Genomic DNA, 12,003 nt, shown 5'->3' with positions numbered 1-12,003 from the left:
TCTCCCTCCCTCCCACCGTCCCTATCCCACCCCTCTCGTGGTCACAAAGCACAGAGGTGATCTCCCTGTGCTATGCGGCAGCTTCCCACTAGCTATCTAATTTACATTTGGTAGTGCATATATGTCCCTGCCACTCTCTCACTTCGTCACAGCTTACCCTTCCCCCTCCCCATGTCCTCAAGTCCATGCTCTAGTAGGTCTGTGTTTTATTCCTGTCCTACCACTAATCTCTTCATGACATTTTTTTTTCTTAGATTCCATATATATGTGTTAGCATACGGTATTTGTTTTTCTCCTTCTGACTTACTTCACTCTGTATGACAGACTCCAGTTCTATCCACCTCATTACAAATAACTCAGTTTCATTTCTTTTTATGGCTGAGTAATATTCCATTGTATATATGTGCCACATCTTCTTTATCCATTCATCTGTTGATGGACAGTTAGGTTGCTTCCATGTCCTTGCTATTGTAAATAGAGCTGCAATGAACATTTTGGTACATGACTCTTTTTGAATTATGGTTTTCTCAGGGTATATGCCCAGTAGTGGGATTGCGGGGTCGTATGGTAGTTCTATTTGTAGTTTTTTAAGGAACCTCCATACTGTTCTCCATAGTGGCTGTATCAATTTACATTATTCCCACCAGCAGTGCAAGAGGGTTCCCTTTTCTGCACACCCTCTCCAGCATTTATTGTTTCTAGAGTTTTTGATGATGGCCAATCTGACCGGTGTGAGATGATATCTCATTGTCGTTTTGATTTGCATTTCTCTAATGATTAATGATGTTGAGCATTCTTTCATGTGTTTGTTGGCGATCTGTATATCTTTTTTGGAGAAATGTCTATTTAGTTCTTCTGCCCATTTTTGGATTGGGTTGTTTGTTTTTTTGTTATTGAGCTGCATGAGTTGCTTATAAATTTTGGATATTAATCCTTTGTCAGTTGCTTCATTTGCAAATATTTTCTCCCATTCTGAGGGTTGTCTTTTCATCTTGTTTATGGTTTCCTTTGCTGTGCAAAAGCTTTTAAGTTTCATTCGGTCTCATTTGTTTATATATGTTTTTATTTCCATTTCTCTAGGAGGTGGGTCAAAAAGGATCTTGCTGTGATTTATGTCATAGAGTGTTCTGCCTATGTTTTCCTCTAAGAGTTTGATAGTTTCTGACCTTACATCTAGATCTTTAATCCATTTTGAGCTTATTTTGGTGTATGGTGTTAGGGAATGTTCTAATCTCATACTTTTATATGTATGAGATGTCCAGGTTTCCCAGCCCCACTTATTGAAGAGGCTGTCTTTTCTCCACTGTATATTCTTGCCTTCTTTATCAAATGGGGTTTATTCCAGGAATGCAAGGATTCTTCAATATATGCAAATCAATCAACGTGATACACCATATCAACAAATTGAAGGAGAAAAACCATATGATCACCTCAATAGATGCAGAGAAAGCTTTTGACAAAATTCAACACCCATTTATGATAAAAACCCTGCAGAAAGTAGGCATAGAGGGAACTTTCCTCAACATAATAAAGGCCATATATGGGCTTCGTTTTGAGCCCTATTTACTACAGAAAAATCCCGTTTTTGCTCGAAGTAAGATTATATTTGTAGGTAACCACATTATATACTTGTCAAGGTTCATGTGAATGATTAAAAGGCACGCTCTCTAATTTTAAGCTTCTTAATAGCAATTGAACATTGTTGAATAAGTATGATGTTTTTGAGGAAAGGCGTTAACTGCTGTAAATTCATTTCATTTAATCTTGTATAGTATCTAATTCTGTTGAACTCTTACTCTTAATATGATTTGTGTAGCTGAGTGCCGTAAGGAAATCTCTCTCCCGTTGCGGAGCACAGGCTCCGGACGCGCAGGCTCAGCGGCCATGGCTCACGGGCCCAGCCGTTCCGCGGCATGTGGGATCCTCCCATACCGGGGCGCGAACCCGGTTCCCCTGCATCGGCAGGCGGACGCGCAACCACTGCGCCACCAGGGAGGCCCAGGAAATCTTTTAATTTGGTTTTTTATTTCAAACAGAAATAAACCTTATGTGTTCTGATTATACTAGAAAAATATGCTCAGTGTTGAAATTTTTCAGACAGTGGGAAAGGGTATAAAGACAATTTGAGAATAAAAAAATTCCATGTTTATGTTATGTTTGTAAAATTCTTTTAATAAACGGAATATACTTTTTAGCTTTTGCTAATTTTATGATTTAATTAGGTCTTATTTCTATTTTTAATTTCATATATGAACATATTAACTCGGTTTTCTTGTGCTTGATATCTGGACAGTGAAGAAAAAGACAATATTTATCAGGGGTAGTTTATAAAATAAATTTGTCAATTCTAAAATAAATAATGAACTATTCCTTTTATTTTCTTCCTCACATTTGTTACAGGCATTTAAGTTAAAATCTTATCACCATGGAAACGTTTTCAAACTTTGCTAATTATTTGCAACGCAGCAAATGGTCTCTCTAATTGATGTTTATAAACTTATTCTGTCATGTTTTGTAAATCATCTGATGGGTAGTGTTTAGGTTTTCACAAGGATAATCAGCGAATTATTTTATCATTTTTATGAGTGTACATAAGTGTAAATTATAAAATCATACAAGCAAGTATTTTTGTTTCAATTCTGATTAAATGTCATCTTAAATTTAATTTTCAGTCTGAAGACTTGATTATATGTCAGTTGATGGTCCCAAACTTTTCAAACCAGACTGCCTATCTGTATACTGAAAGTGCTGTCTACGTGTGCTCCACAGGAACTGGGAAGTTTTCTCTTCCTCGGGAGAAAATCGTCTTCAATACACAAGGTAGGGTAGTGGTTTTAGAAACCAGGATTAGGGAACTCATTAGTCATTCTGCGCAGTTTTTTTCCCTTTCCATAAACTTTGCTTCAAGCATGATGCCTGTGACATTATGCCTGTACATGATGCCTGTACAGTAGCTGAAAAACTGGAAGGGTGGTAGAGTTCCCAAACTGATATATTTATGGGCAAAAAATCGTAACGTTTTTCCCAGAAGAGGCCAAGAAGAAAAGAACTGATGCTAACAGAAGTAATTGCTTGTTCCTGGTCAGTAAGAGTGACTTATTCTGAGTTGATGTTCTTTAAATGTTTGTCCAGACCCCTGGGTAAGAAGAATCCCAGGTGCTGGACTCATGCAAGGGGGCTGGAATTGGTGGGGAGGTGTGGGTGATGAGGGGAGCCAGCCAGGAGTGAAAAACACCAAGCAGACAGTCTCATCAGGGTCTTTATCTTAAGGGGCAAAGGGCAAAATCCATGTGAGGCAGCAGGATGGAACCTCAGTTCTCTAGTCCCAGCACCAGAGCCTTGACTGGGTGGGTGGGATGCTGTTAAGACTCCAAGAGAGCTTAAACCTTTTCCTTCCGCACTGGCTTACTCAGTAAGTCAAGGTAGGGTTGGTACTGGCTTACTCAGTAAGTCAAGGTAGGGTTGGCAAGCTGTACTCTGAGTCTTGCAGGAGGGGTGACGTTCTTGTTTGGTGCTCTGTACCCACTACTCTTGCAAGGCACAGTGAAGGACACAGCCTACCACTCCAGATAGCGGGGAGCCTTGACTTTTGACGTGGGATTACAGAGTAGGAGCAACACGGCAAAGGATATCAGCAGGATTCTCTGCTGGGAGGTGGATTTAGGAAAGTACTTTTTGGTTATGTCTATCTGATCGTGTATTTTTCTTTCTCTTAGGAGATAATATTTTAGGAGCTGGTTCCTGTGGGGGCGTTCCTATCCTTTTTTCTAGAAACAGTGGACTGGTGTCGATTACTTCAAGGGAAAATGTGTCTGTATTGGCAGAAGACCTTGAAGATTCCCTGGCATCTTCAGTTGCTGGACCAGGCAATGAGGTAACGTGGTTCCATAAGATTTTTTTTTTTTAAGTATAGTTGATTTAAAGTGTAGCTGATTTGCAAAGGATTTAACCATTTTTATCAGGGTGTTTCCCACAAATGTTTAAAAGTCAGACACTTTTACAAGAGTTGTGATGATGACATTAGTTCTTTTATCTCTCTCATCTCTTCTTTTGTTCTCTTATTCAGAAGCGACTACTAGTAAGTCCTTTAGCTGTTTCTTTTGGTGTTTTCCTCCACGTTTCTAAGTAATATGCGTGTATTGCTGTCTCTCATTCACTGATTCTCATCGTCTGTAGATCTCCTGTTATGGAAGATGAGGACTTGGGGTAACCTACATTTCTCTCTCTGCGTTTATCGTCCCAGTATACATTTTTTCCATTATAATGGCAATGTGAATGTTGTTTATAGTCCAGAGTGAAGCCGTGTGCTGATTACATTTCCTTTAGTGTACAACTTTGTGCGATTCTTGGAGTGGACTAATTTCATACTTGCTTATTTTTCTTTGATATCTGGCTTAATCTTCCCACACCCTCCAGCAGCTCCATAGGCGCCTTTCCATAAAGCTTTGTCCAGGGTCACATCTCTAGAGGAGCCCCTTGCCTGCTGTCTGCCTGGAACTGCCCTATTTCTTGTCCTCAGGACCTGTCCCTGCGCTGCACGGGTTTGCCTGGCCTTCTCCCTGCTCTGTCACTTGCAGCTCCTCTTTCTGGTTTCCATCTTTGTGTGGTGCAGTTGGGACCGCAGACGTGTGGTGGTTGTGTTTCTTTTTCTTCTTTTTATTCTGGGATGATTTTTGAGGGGAGAGTGGGGAAAAAAAACATCATTTTTTTTTCCTGTCATCTTGAATTCTGAAATACCCTGATCCATAAAAAAGATTTTTATCATTCTTTTACAGGAGGCTAAAAATTAACACTGGGGTAATTTCTATTTGAATAGTATGAAAATATATAGACTGTGTAATTCAAAATGAAAATGATTTGATACAGGTTCAACAGAAAGTAACTTTTTTTTTTAACTTTTATTCTTTTATAATCATGTGGTTTTCATAATACTGCTGTATGTTAAGATTGAAATCAACCATTATGCTTAGAAATATACTTTGTGATGAGTTGTGTAAGGGTAAGCCTATAAGAAGGTTGTGTTGTGATGAAATCTGCAAATGATTTTACTCACAATATAATTCCTGAATTATATATACATTTTCTATAGGACTTTAGTTGATCATTTCGTGTGTTTTATCTCGTTTCAATAAATGTCTTAAGTATCAATATACAAACCATTGGTATAGAGAGTACGGCAAACAGCTGTGTGTCTGTACTGTTGCTCTCATAGGTGGGTCCAATGTTTAGTCCAATAACTAAGAATATTCTTATACCTTCACCTCTAAATTATAGTTTGTTATTTTACAGAGTGTGGCTTTTGACACCTCTACCAAGAATGAAACTATTGCCCGGGAAGATAAAACCAAATCGCTAAAAGCTGCTTTTCTGCAATACTGCAGGTATAACAAGTTTTTAAAATTACTGCTCTTTTGATGTCCAAGGACACATGTTACTGACATATTCTGCTTATTTGTGGGCTAGTGAGAGCGAGTTGGAGGAGTGACGCCATCCAGGAGAAGATGCTTTTCTGAGCTTTAGCACTTTAACAAACTCTTGTTCTGAACTTGGTAGCCGCGGGAGGGTTCCAGCTAGGCTGGGAAAAACCTGGTGTAACACAGCCTCTCCTCTCGATGGAAACAGTGTCCCACTAGAAATGGTGGTCTTGAAGACAGCTTGCAAGCATGCTTTATATATAATGTCAAGGCAGTGAAGTTGCATACAAAGGGTTATCATCGCTGTTGTAAAGGAATTAGTCTTGGCCTGTTGGTTGAGTTCTGCTGTGTAGGAATCACCATAGAACTCAGTGGCTTATTTAATACAGCTTCTGGCCCTGTGTCTGGCTGTTTGGGGCTGTACTGGGGTGGCAGTTTTCCTGGTCCTGCCTGGGCTCGCGCATGGTGTGTGGTCAGCAGCCAGCTGTCTGGTTACACTTGCTCCCATCTGGGGACCCTGGCTGGTCAGCTCTGTCTGCCTCATGTGGCATCTCTTCCTCTAGCAGGCTACCCTGGCCTGCTGTCAAACCTCAGGGTTCTGGAAGTAGAAGAGAGGAAGCCTCGCTGCACAAGTGCTCTTCAAGTTTCTGCTTGGTCACATTTGCTAATATCCCGTTGGCCCCAGCGAGTCCTGGGGTGAGGCCCTGTGGAAGGACGCTCGCAGGAGGGTGTGCACGGGGGAAGATGATTAAGTACGAAAAGGGGTCCCTGACCTCAAGTGCTCAGAGCATAGTAACCTTAGGACTGGTGTTACTGGGCCTCTAGTACAACTGTGCCTTCCACTTATCCTGTTTAGCATAAAGTACCATGAGGTTAACAAGTAATCATTTCTGGGGTGGTGTCAGCCAATAGTCTAAAAAAATTAGCCTCTTCACAAATGGGATCATGGAACCTTTAAAGCAGCATTTCTCAGCCTTCTCACTACTGACATCTGAGGCCAGATGGTCTTTGTTGTGGGGCCGTCCTGTGCACTGTAGGGTGTTTATTAGCAGCATCTCTAGCCTCTTTCCATTTGATGCCAGTAGCATCCTTCCCCCCAACCCATAACAAGCGGAATTATTTTCAGGGGGTCAAAACTGGTGGATAGAACTCTAAACTGTTATCCATTCAGTTTTTTCCTAAGGTAATATTACTATTTTTATAGCATGGTTTCTTTGAAATTAATTTTTATATTATTTTGACTTTCATTTTACTTAATATAAATATAAAATCTTTTGTTCGTGAGAGTTTTAAGAAACTTAGTCTTTTGATTAAAATAGTTCATTATTGAGCGATCGTGCTATAGTCCACTTTGTATTCCCATGACCTCTAGCATAACTAGGTTTCCGGCTTCAACCTTGCCTTTAACACTTTGCGGCAGCTCTTCTGTGTTTCTCTGGTCAGCTCTGTCTCCTGTTCTGCACAGACCATTTCAACCCTTTCCTCGCCTCGCTACCTTCCCATTTCTCTGCCCCTTTCCCCCCAAGCAGCTGACTCAGGCTCCCGTTGCACAGAGGCAGTAGAAGCCATCAGAGGACAGCTCCCTGTGCTTAGCGCCCGCAGACTTACCTGCATTCCGACTCCTCTTCCGTTTTCCCTCCTTGGGGAGTAGGAAGAGGTGTTCTTCTTCCTAAGGCCAGTCTCTCTGTTCTGAGTGCCACTGTGTTCTGTTTCCCTTGAGACTGTATTCTCAGTTACTCCCCTTCTACGTCTTCGGCCTTGGGCTGGCCTCTTCTCATCAGCTGTTAATCATATTTAATCTGCCATGTTTAAAAAAGACCAGTCTTTGATTTGTTGTCCCCCTTTGAGCTAGCACCTCTCTGTTTGTTCCTGTTTACAGCTAAACTGCCGGAAACGTTGTCTCCAGTTGTTGTTGTCTTCCATATTTTTCTCTTTCTGCTCCCTGCGCCATCTTTCCTCCTTCCTTGGCTTCATTTGCTGAAGAAGCACAGCCCTCCCTTGCTCTGGGCCATTACATACAAATGAAGAACGTTCAGAAGCAGTTGTGTGTTCCACAGGAACCTAGATGTAACACATGTGAAACTGTGCTGTCTTCTCCAGAGCTTAGCCTTTCTCTCCTAGTCCTGTTCCAGTGACAGGTCCCAGCAGCCACGGTCAGTTGTTCAGTCATCTTTACACATCAGACCCAACCGATGGCCAGAATTTCCCTCCTGTGTCTCTTTCTCAAAGCTGTCTGCCTGTCTCCTTCGCTGCTGCAGCTGCTGCTGGTGGAAACTCCCGTCCTCTCTTGCCTGGATAGATTTCTGCAGTAACTTCCTCACTGGATTTTTCTCCCTCCTGTCTGATCCTTCATCTCCATAGCGTAGTTAGAACGATCTTTTAAAAATAGAACAGATTGCGACATTTCCTTCTAAGCTCAAACTCCGTCACATGCTTTACGAGACCTTCTGTGCTCTGTCCTTTGTTTCTAAGAGGTCTGCCTTGGACCCTTCTTCCCTCTCTCCTCACTGGGTGATCTCCTCTCCCCCAGGGCTTCCGTTCTCTGCTGGGATGCAGGCATACTTCTTAGAGGCGTGCCTTCTCCGCTGCTGTGTGCCCCTCCCACACTCACCCCAACCTCCCTGCACCCCTTCCTCCAGGAAGTGTTCCCTGCCCCTCGGGGGTTTTGGTTTTCCCTCTGTGGGCTCTGGGGCCTCTGTTCTTTCCCTGTCTGGCGTGTGTGTGTAACTGCTGCTTTAATTATCTGACTCCTCCTGCCACTGTATACTTTGTGAAGTCTTAGGGCTGTGCTCTGATGTTTTGTTTATTGTTCTGTCTCCGGAGCCTGCATATTATCAGTGTTCAACATATATTTGTTGAATTAATGAATGCATAATTGTCTCCCTTTTAAATAAATGTTATTAGAAGTAATAAACTTTGGGCTAACATATGGGACTTTTAATTTCACAATTAACTTTTTCATGATGAGTTTAATACTTTTACTTTTTTTTAAAATTTTTATTGGGGTATCATTGCTTTACAATGGTGTGTTAGTTTCTGCTTTGTAACAAAGTGAATCAGCTATGCATGTACATATATCCGCGTATCTCCTAATACTTTTGATACTTTTGTTTGTTGATTTTATTTCAGAAAAGATTTAGGTCATGCTCAAATGATAGTTGATGAGCTGTTTTCCTCTCACTCTGATGTGGATTCCGATTGTGAACTAGACAGAGCTGTTACCCAAATCAGTGTGGACCTGGTGGACGACTACCCTGCTTCTGACCCGCGGTGGGCAGAGTCTGTCCCCGAGGGTAAGAGCACCCTAATTTTAAGGTTATGGAGAAGAATATTCTGGTTCTTTTGTTCAAGCGTTTCTCAGTGCATATTTTTTGTCTTCTGAAACAATTTAATATTAATTCAGTATTTTATAAAAGTTGTAACTTTCCCTATAGTAGATTTTTAAAAGGGCTCAGAACAGGGAGCCCCTGGATGGTCTTAGTGGTTAGGATTCGGAGCTTTCACTGCCATGGCCTGGCTTTAGTCCCTGGTCGGGGAACTGAGATCCCGCAAGCCGTGTGTCATGGCCAAAATAAGAAAAAAAAACCACCTCATCTATTTTACATACATACATGCATACATACATAAAGGGCTCAGAACAGGTCTACATAGTAGAATAGAAACTGAGGAAACATTGGAGCAAATCCTACATGTTCTGTCTAAACAGATTAATCAGCCCTACTTAGCTTTCTCAGCATTTTATTTCTAAAAGGAAATTGGTGACATAGGTAGGCATTTGACACTTGCCCCAAATTAAATGATAATTTTAGCATAACTACTGAATTTGGCTAATGGAAATTATGTGCCTCTCTAAGAGCAGCAGTGGTCAGATCTCAGCCTGTAGAAGTGAGCATGTGTCCTCCTGTTCGCCCTGGGTGACTGTCCCTCTTACCCTCCATGCAGCATCGGGGCACTCGGGGGTTCCCAGGGACCATGGAACTGTCACAAACATCCTTTCTCTCCCTAATTTCCTGCCTAGCAAGTAATTCTCATTAGAATCTTAGGAAGAAAACATCAGTGCTCACCTTCTTTCTTTGTTTTGAGCTGTCAAGCTTAGAATGATAACGAGTGATTAAACTAATAATAACATATTTGTGTTTTGAATAAATACGGTATGAATTGTATCAAAGCCCCAAAAGTTTCATCTAAATTTTTAACCTCTTGGGTAATGTAATTAATAATTGCATTGAAAGGTTAGTACTCTCCTTTTGTATAGATTTTTCTTAACTTGTAATAGCAGTACTTTCTGTCAAGCCAGTGTATTCTGTTTTTGTCTTGTTATTGTGTTTCACCAGAAGCACCTGGGTTCAGCAATACATCGTTGATTATTCTCCACCAGCTCGAAGACAAGATGAAGGCCCATTCTTTCCTTATGGACTTCATTCACCAAGTAAGTATCCCAGTCCCTGTGCACAGGGACGGCCGGACACCTGGCTTTACTGTGCCTTTTGTGGCTCTCTCTAGGGCAGTGGGAGGCCCTTTCTCACTAATTCTGAGGTGTTTCATTGGGTGGGATATGACTAGTGTTGTCTATTTTCCTTGCTGACTTAAGTAAATAATTCCAGGGCTGTGTGGAGGCCTGTTCCTATAAGAATCAAAGCTGCATTGAAAATAGGATAAAAAGAAGAAAAATAGTGTATTTCAGCAGAAATGTTATTTCAGCTTTTCTTGTTACATCCTATGATACCCTGCTTTTCATTCGGATTTCCTGTGTGCTTTTATATAAAACTTAGGTTTTCCGAGTTGATTTTGTATTATTAGAAAGACAGTGAAGAATCTGAAGGCGGTGACAGGTTTTTCTATGTGGATGTTTAATTTCGAGGTGCCATTAGCATCAAATACTCACTTAAAGTATTCTTTTTCTTTTAAGGGGTAAGGGAATTCCCATTTATATTGAGCCTAATAATAGAAAATGTTTTTGCTGTTAGACGGAGTTGTTACACAAAATCACCCATCCTTACCTTGTTGATCAGTTGTGGCTCCCAGGCATAATCCAAAAGAATTAATTTAAATCCATTTTTGCATATTTTTTCCCAGAATCAGTATGCCTCCCTGTTAAAGAGACTGAAGTCAGCGCCACCTAATAGAACCTTCTGTGGTGATGGGACTGCCCTGTGGCTGTGCCGCCCAGCATGGCAGCCTCAGTCCTGTGTGGCTGCTGAACGCTTGAAATTGCTGCTGCAGCTGAGGAACTGAAGTTTTCTAAATTTAAATATAATTAACTTAAAGTCACCACTTTGCTGGATAGTGGCTACCTTATTGGACAGCGTGGTTCTAGAGGATTCCAGAAATACCTTGGTTGTTTCTGATACCTCATTGTGCTTCAGTTTTAATGTACAGTCTGGCTCCAGTCTTCTCTTACTGTCTGGGCAAGAGAACTTTATTTGTTCATTGAGTCTTTTCTTAGTGTTTTAGGTGGGCTGCAGGTCAATGGGGAAAAAACATGTTTTCTCCTGATGTAATTGTCAGGTGTTATCACTTAACTCTTAATACATAACAAATACCCCAGGATGTGGTGGGCTAAAACAGCTGTGGGTTAGCAGGGCAGCTCTTTGCTGATTTCCCCTGGGCCCTCTCCTTGAACTGCATTTGGGGTGGGCTGAGCTGGCAGGTCCCCAGGCGTCTCTCGTCTGACCGGCAGTCGGTGCCACCGTCCGCTGGGGCCTCTTGGTTCTCCCCCCACTTAGTCTCATCCTCCTCTAGGCTGGACTGGCCTCCTGTGGTCTCCAGGCGGCGCCTCAAGGGGATGAACTTAAAAGCTGTAGGCTTCAGACGTCACATATTATCACTTCCACCAAAGCGATGTTGGTCGAAGCAAGTCACAAGCCCAGGCCAGATAAAAGGGAGTGGGAAATTGATCGTGCCTCTTGATGGGAGGAATGGCAAGGTCGCATTGCTGAAGGGTGTGCGTGCTGGGGTAGGGGGAGTCCGCGGCCCTCACGTGCCACACTGCGGGGAAGCTAAGTTATGGGTAAGGGGGGCGAAGGGGGGGGGCCGTGGAGCATCTCTTGGTACAGCCTCCCCGGGCCTCAGACCCTCGTGGAGTCACACAGCTGTTGGCAGCGGCGTCCGTGGCAAGGGAATGTCTAGCCAGATCTAAAAATCCCAGTCTGCCTGTGCCTTTATATTTCCTTTAATATTTAGAGCTTATTTCATTGAAAGATTTACGTTAATGATCAGGAAAAATGTACAACTGGATACTTGTATCTGAGGAAATAATTCTGAATATAAAACTCTCCTCCTCAAGCCAGAAATGGGCATCAAGCAAGTCAGAGGCAGCTGATGCAAAGGGTCAGAGACGCCGCCCCCCCCACCATGGCTGTAGGGTTCTGGAAGATGGACGCTGCTGGGTTTCTCATTCTGAAGGTCCCGAGTCTAGGGGAGTTGATCAATGTAGCTAGAATAGAACAATTTTATGATTTTGATAACCATAAACAATAATTTGAGGAATAAGATATAGGTAGAGACAACAGTAGTTGACCCTAATCTTAGAACAGGAGTGTCTGTACTTTCTTACAGGTGTAAATGGCCCTGGCTGGAGGGGGGTGGG

The 12,003-nt window shown here is 42.1% G+C and overlaps 1 protein-coding gene across 7 annotated transcripts in view; it reads left to right on the top strand.

Annotated features, from left to right (window-relative positions):
• The window catches only part of NUP133 (nucleoporin 133), a 56,460-nt gene that overhangs the window by 15,898 nt on the left and 28,559 nt on the right, over positions 1-12,003 (top strand). For all 7 annotated transcript variants that reach the window (XR_008616254.1, XM_007117307.4, XM_007117306.3 and 4 more), the window contains 5 exons: positions 2,673-2,820; positions 3,717-3,874; positions 5,290-5,381; positions 8,544-8,707; positions 9,749-9,843. Coding sequence is in view for 6 of the 7 variants with exons in the window: in XM_007117307.4 (XP_007117369.1) it covers positions 2,673-2,820; positions 3,717-3,874; positions 5,290-5,381; positions 8,544-8,707; positions 9,749-9,843 (657 nt within the window). In the remaining variant the exon portion in view is untranslated. The remainder of the gene's footprint in view (positions 1-2,672; positions 2,821-3,716; positions 3,875-5,289; positions 5,382-8,543; positions 8,708-9,748; positions 9,844-12,003) is intronic.

This window comes from Physeter macrocephalus, chromosome 20 (genome assembly GCF_002837175.3).
Source record: "Physeter macrocephalus isolate SW-GA chromosome 20, ASM283717v5, whole genome shotgun sequence".
Taxonomy (NCBI): Eukaryota; Metazoa; Chordata; class Mammalia; order Artiodactyla; family Physeteridae; genus Physeter; species Physeter macrocephalus.
This window is presented reverse-complemented; position numbering and strand designations above follow the sequence as displayed.